Genomic DNA, 6918 nt, shown 5'->3' with positions numbered 1-6918 from the left:
CCTCAAAGTCTGGAGGAGCTTGAAGTGGTGTCACTGGACTAGGCAGTGTCCTGAATGCGTGGGTGACCTCCTGTCCACCCATGCTGTGGAATTACCGGGGTCTCAGAACCAGGCCCAGCTTCACATTGTCAAACTCTCCTCCTCTGACAGCTCCCACTGGACTCTGAGCAGGCCAATTTCTTTTATCACACATCTCCAGCTGGGCTGCAACCTGTGGATCACTCCAGGTTCAAAGACTCCGAAGCAGAGGAATTTAATGCTATGAAAGGTGCTTTTATGAGCAGCGGTTCTCACCTTCAGGGCACGTCTGAGGCTGTTCGGACTCGGTCCCCCATTCAAAGGCTGGGTTCAGTGGAGAGCCAGCAGGAAGCCAGCAAACCTGGTAGTTTGAGGGACTGAGTCAAAAAATAAAATTAAATGAAAAGGAACCGCCAGTAGAGCCGCCAAAGTGCCTGCAGTGGCTTCCCACCCTCCTCCACTAGCTATGCCGGGAGTGAAGAAGCTTCAATGGAACCCCTCCCTTCAGCCAGAGGAGGAGACCCGGGAGGGAAGAACGGCTTGGCCTCTCCTGCTGGAGGAGGTGCGGAAGGCCACGGCAGCTTCCCACGCTCTCAGATGTACCTTTAGAGAGACTGCCCATGGGACCCTGGCTCCTGGGCAGGAAAGGTTCTTTGGCTCTCAACATACGCCCAACCCCAATTCAGACACGTATTCAAGGTGCCTTGCTTTTCAGATTTATTCTGAATGGGGTGTTCCTTGACTAGGACTGTGGAGAAGAGCCTATGAAACTGCAAGCGTTGTATCCATTTTGGAATCTAGCTTCCTTCACCTTTAATGTGTTTTTTTAAAAAAAATTTTTTAATGTTTATTTGAGAGAGAGAGCTCAAGTGGAGGAGGAGCAGAGAGAGAGGGAGACACAGAATCTGAAGCAGGCTCTAGGCTCCGAGCTGTCAGCACAGAGCCCAATGAGGGGCTTGAACTCACAAACCATGAAATCGTGACCTGAGCCAGAGTGGATGTTTAACCAACTGAGCCACCCAGGCACCCCAAGAGCTTTCTTAATCTTTAAAATGAGATTTCTCCCCTTCTGGGTGCCTCGAAGAAGTGCTGTGAACCTGAATAGACCAGCTTTGAATCACTGGAGCTTTGGAGCTTGATTTCCTGAGTTCAGTTCCTAGCTATGCCACTTACCAGCTGTGTGTCCTTAGGTAAATCATATCACATTTCTGTGCCTCCATTTCCCTATCTGTGAAATGGGAGTAATACCCAATGGGGTATTAAATAGCTGAGGAGGTATTGAATCCTCTGTATTCAGAAGATTAAATGAGTTGATGTTTGCAAAGCACCTAGAGCAGTGTCTGTCAAACACGTAGGATATCTTCTTGAGTGTTACTGGCTATTATTGTCATCATTACTACAAACCCTAAGTGCCATCCAGTCCACACCTCTTTAGTCAACGGCCGGAGTCATATGCTACAAAGTCAGAACTTGGGGCCATTCCCAGCATGCTCCCTGGCCTAGAAGCACCTACAAAAGCTAGGCATCCTGGGGACAGACCATTTCTTCATCCCCCTTGGAATCCACAGCTGTTGCTTAATCTTGGAGATTTGGTCTAAGAGTCAGGAGCTGTGAGCTCCCATGATGTGTCACCGAGAGACTACTGAAAGAAAATGTCCTCTAGCCCCTCTGGATCTGCTGTGAGTGGAGAGGTGGAGGCAGAGGGCACAGACACAGTCTAGTAGGTGCCCCAGCCAGCACCAGCAGAAGCTGGGGCACATTATCCTCCAGAGAAGAGCATTTGGAGCATGATTTACCTGGGACATGGAATTCTCTTGGTGATCCCTTCCTCCTCCTGTCTGGGGGAAAGGTTATTCATAAAGGCACAGGGAGGCAAGAAATGGTGGATGAACAGGTCCAGTGAGAAGCAGTGATCCAGGGTAGATGGAGGGATCTAAGAATATAAAGCATTCTCCAAATGTAAGGTATGGGTCCTACAGCCTGACTGCTTGGAAGCCTGGAGCAGCTCAGTCCATTTCGGGGCAGAGCACCCCTCAGGCAGAGGCTAACTGACCCAGAACTCACAACCCAGGGCCCTGTACTCACACATATATATGTATACCATGCATGCTCATGCATGCAAACACACATCACACAGCCTCGTGCACACACACACAAACACCCACACACACTCATGTACGTGTGTACACACATGTACACCATGCAAGCCCATGTATACACACAGGCACACACACACACACACACACACCCATCCCCAGGGTTATGCCGGTTCCTACAGCAACTTTGGTGATTAGGAATCCCCCAGGCCTAACAAGAACCAATAAGCAATGTATTCATGGTCACTGTACGGAGGAAAAGGTCACCTTAAACATTTTCCCTGGCAAATCTCCTCTCACATTCTGGCAGCCCAAGAAGAAATTCCAGAGATAAGAGAAGCAACCCAGTAGCCGACGCCCTCTAGCGGATAGAGCATTCTCAACTACTCATACATTTGCTCAGAGAAGGCAGCTAGGGACAACAGCACCACCCAAACAGCCCAGGTTTGCGTGGCCCAGGCATGGAGGGGATGAAGAGGCCATCCTTGCCCTTGAGGTGTCCACGGTTTTCCAAACCACCGTCTCTCCCAGCCCAGGATTGTTCTCCCCACCCTGGTATCCAGATGGTAACAACTTAAAATATAATCATAAACAAACACGGAAGCTCCACTGGCTGAATCCCCTTCACCAGCACATCCTGCACAAGGCACTTCCTCTCCATTAGTTCTCATCATTATTGCAATACTGTAACAGAAATCTTACCCGATTCTACAGATGAGGCTTAGGGAGGTAAGTGACTTGCCCAAAGTCACACAGCCTATAAATGTCAGAAATTTTATTCAAATGTACTTTATTTTAAATACATACAGGGGCGCCTGGGTGGCTCAGTCAGTTAAGTGTCCGACTTCAGCTCAGGTCACCATCTCACGGTCTGTGAGTTCAAACCCCGCATCGGGCTCTGGGCTGATGGCTCAGAGCCTGGAGCCTGCTTCCGATTCTGTGTTTCCCTCTCTCTCTGCCCCTCCCCCGTTCATGCTCTGTCTCTCTCTGTCTCAAAAATAAATAAACGTTAAAAAATAAATAAATACATACATACACAAATAGTACAGAACTCAGATTTTACAAAGGCATTTATAGTAAAAAATACATTTCCCTCCCACCACTGTTCCCCCCTGCCCCACCCCCCCAGGTCACTGCTCCAGGGATAAACTGGGTTTTCAGTTTCTGGCTATTTGTCCATACATGTTCTATGCATATAAAAGGAATCTTTTTTACAAAACACAAAAGGTAGCATACTATACGTTATTCTGGACTTTGCCTTTTTTCACTCAATAATATCTCTGAAGATCATTCTGTAGCAGTAAATGTATAGAGCTGCCTCATTCTTTTTTAAAAGTCTATGGTATGGAAGAACCACAGGTTATTTAACTTGTCCACTACCAATGAGCATTTAGATGTTGCCAAGCTCTTGCTATTACTAACACACCACAGTGAGCCTCCTTGACATATGTCCTTTTGCTCAAGCAGAATTTCTGGGTCGAAGGATACATGCATTTGTGATCTTGAGTGACATCATCAAACTCTCCTCTGCTATGGTTATACCAACTGACACCCCGCCCCCCACTCCACTGGCACAAAATGGAATCTGGGACCTACTAGTTCCAAAGCCAAGGCCATCTCCCCCATGGCCTGCCTCCTCTTTGACAACCCCCGAAGTTGTGCCTAGGTTTCACCAGGTGGATACTAGATACCTTTGCTTGAGCTGTGCCAGTAGGCTGTTGTGAACCTCCTCAGAAACACCAGGTTTCGTGGGGGGAGGGGGGGGTCTGTTTGCCTCTAGGAATAGAATGTCCAGCCAGTCAATAAACAGTCACTTCTGGACAGACTAGGCCCTTTGGGAGATACACCTTGGCCTCTCCAGGCATCTAAAAGCAGGCAGAGAAGCGACTTCTGTCCACAGCTACTCCTTTGACCACTCTCCAGACACAACCGGGCCTCTGCTGAGAGGAAGAAACTGTTATCAGGGGACTTTGAGCCTTTGGCCTCACTGCACTGGGATCCACACGGGTGAACTCATCTTCCTGGTTGCTTACGACTGAACACTATTTGCCTCTGAGGAGAGACAGCATGAGAAGACCCTGGCATCTCGCTGTCTCCTCATGCAGCCTCCTCCACTGGCAAAGCTCCCTTTCCTCGTTCCCTGCCCCTCCCTGGAATCGAGGGACACCTGGTTAGCCAAGGCCAAACCAGTCTTACGTCTGAGGTCTCCATGTATGGGCAATTGTGCTCTTACCAGGAAGAGACAAGACAGTCGGCCAGGGAGATTCACACCATGCAGTGCAAAGGGCTCCTGAAGGGGAGCAAGTAAGGCAGGTGTCCCAACAGGGCCTGCTCTGCCCACCAGCTTTGGGGACTCTGGGCATCAGGGAAGTGCAGTTGGCTCCTGCTGAGCTCCTGACAGAAACCGTGACTAGAGATCCAGGAGTGAAGGTGGGCCTGCAAAGCTGTGGGTGGGCTCCGGGGGCGGAGGGGCAGTGAGCACAACGAGGTAGGAGAGCACATGACCAGCATCATCACACCCTCCCTGGACTCCAGCAGGTACGTATACCAGCCACGGTATCTACTGTCAGGCAAACACCCCTGTGAGCTCACTGGGGCAAAGGCCGTCATCTATAATGCACATAAGAAAACTACACAACACATAAACTGGAGAGCCATATAGGAATCAAGCCCAGGTTTCCTAACCAGACGTTTGAAAACTAGGGTCATTTCAGAGAACCCGCAGAGTGACATCATACTAGTAGCCCCAGAGACTGACTATCCCTAGGAAACTCAACGGCTGTCCTTCTGCCCTTTAGGTTAGAATACAGAATTTGTCTGAAAAATAAATAGAAGGCTTCTACTACAAGACTCCCAGATTCCTAGGCCTGAAAGTCAGGGACACTTTTGCAGTGCAAGTAATCAGCGTGACTTTGTGCTATTTTTCTCTTTTAAGTGTAGATTTCCAGAAGTAGCGCTCCTGCAAGCTTTAAAAAGGCACATCCCGGGGGGCACCTGGATGGTTCAGTCGGTTAAGCTACTAACTCTTGGATTCAGATCAGGTTGTGACCTCACAGTTCATGAGTTTGAGCCCCACATGGGGATCCACACTGACAGTGCAGAGTCTGCTTGGAATTCTCTCATTCCCTCTCTCTCTGCCCTTTCTGCATTCTCTCTCTCTCTCTCTCTGAATAAATAAACTTTAAAAAAAATGCACATCTGGGGTGTCTGGGTGGCTCAGTCGGTTAAGCATCCGACTTTGGCTCAGGTCATGATCTCACGGTCCGTGAGTTTGAGCCCTGCGTTGGGCTCTGTGCTGACAGCTCAGAGCCTGGAGCCTGTCTTGGATTCTGTGTCTCCCTCTCTCTGACCCTCCCCCATTCATGCTCTGTCCCTCTCTGTCTCAAAAATAAATAAACGTTAAAAAAATAAATAAATAAAAGTTAAAGATAACTAATATTAAAAAAAAAAATGCACATCCTCCTCTAGCACGTGTCAGGGTGGCTCCTGCTAGCTGAGGAGGTGACTTTCCCACTGGACAAGAGCACTTAGGACTGTGGTCCTTTCACTTGACTTTGTATAAGAAACACCCAGAAATTACTGCTCATTTGTTGGGTGAGATTTGATACTGTGGATATATCTTTAAAAAAAAAAAAAAAAGCCCTGATCTCTTAGCCATACATACTGATCTGTCTATGGATGAAATAATGTGATGTCTGGGATTTGACTCAAAATTAATACAAGAAGAAAAGAAGGGAACGGTTAGAGATGACACAAGATTGTCCGTATTGGTACCTGTTGGAGCTGGGCTGTAAATACTCAGGGGGTTGTGATATTATTCTAACTACTTTTGTACATGTTTCAACGTTTCCACAATAAAAGGTGAAAGGTGGAGGAAGAAGACACATGTGGAGGGCTTGGTGAAAACACAGCTCCTCAGGTCCCTACCCAAGGGGTGCTGAGTGAAGGTTTAGAGCCCAGGTATCTGCTTTCGTCAAGCTCCCCATGCACACTGAGGCCTCAGCGTTGGAGCCCTGAGCCAGGTGGGGCTGGGTGGTGAGGGCAGAGAGGGGAGATCTTGGCGGGAAGAGAGGGTGTCCCTCGAGCACCGTTGCAAAGGCCCCTCTGTTGTCAGCCACCATTTAGGCTACACTCACCTGTCAGTGCCAGGAATATGAATCGCCTCAGGCTCAGCCTTTTCATTCCCACCCTGCATCACTGTCAAGATCACAATAAGAAGAGTGGCAGAACCTACTCGAGGAGCCAGTTCAATCTTTATTAAAATCTTTTTTGTGCACAATGTTCCCAATTTGTTCCTTTGTCCCTGGTATCTGGAGTCCCACAGCTTCTGATATTTGTCCTGCAGACGGAGTAAGTTTGACTGACACACCACGGTGGTGGAAAAGTAGCATTCATATCCTGAAAATCTTTTCCGTCCCGTAAGAAACATCATCCACATAGCAAGCCTGCTGCGTTTGGTCCTCCTCTTAGGGGCTCGCCCTCTGCCCCCAGCTTGGATGACCCCCACGGAAGGCTTTTAGCATGGCTAGCAGAGATGTTGGCAGCCCAAGCCAGGACAATATCATGGCTTCTCTGACAGGCCCAGAATTCAACTGAAAGTTAAATCCAACTGAACTTAACTCATGCTTGTGACCTAGAAGGGGTCTTCACTCTGTGTTGCCCTCAGCCCCAGGGTGGGCAGAGGTGCCTCACAGCTTCAGGCTCCATGCACCTCCCCCAACCCTTCAGCCAAAACATCTATCTCCCTCTGCTTTATTTACTGGGTGTCTAGGTATGGCCTTCGTTATTTTTAAAGTTCTGCTTC

At 48.7% G+C, this 6918-nt stretch overlaps 1 protein-coding gene across 1 annotated transcript in view; it reads right to left on the bottom strand.

The window, feature by feature from the left end:
* Positions 1-298: 298 nt before the first annotated feature.
* GCH1 (GTP cyclohydrolase 1) overlaps positions 299-6918 on the bottom strand; it is an 82116-nt gene continuing 75496 nt past the window's right edge. The window contains exon 7 of the mRNA XM_049612758.1: positions 299-395. Coding sequence (XP_049468715.1) covers positions 336-395 — 60 coding nt within the window. The 3' untranslated portion in view covers positions 299-335. The remainder of the gene's footprint in view (positions 396-6918) is intronic.

This window comes from Panthera uncia (genome assembly GCF_023721935.1).
Source record: "Panthera uncia isolate 11264 chromosome B3 unlocalized genomic scaffold, Puncia_PCG_1.0 HiC_scaffold_1, whole genome shotgun sequence".
Classification (NCBI taxonomy): Eukaryota; Metazoa; Chordata; class Mammalia; order Carnivora; family Felidae; genus Panthera; species Panthera uncia.
This window is presented reverse-complemented; position numbering and strand designations above follow the sequence as displayed.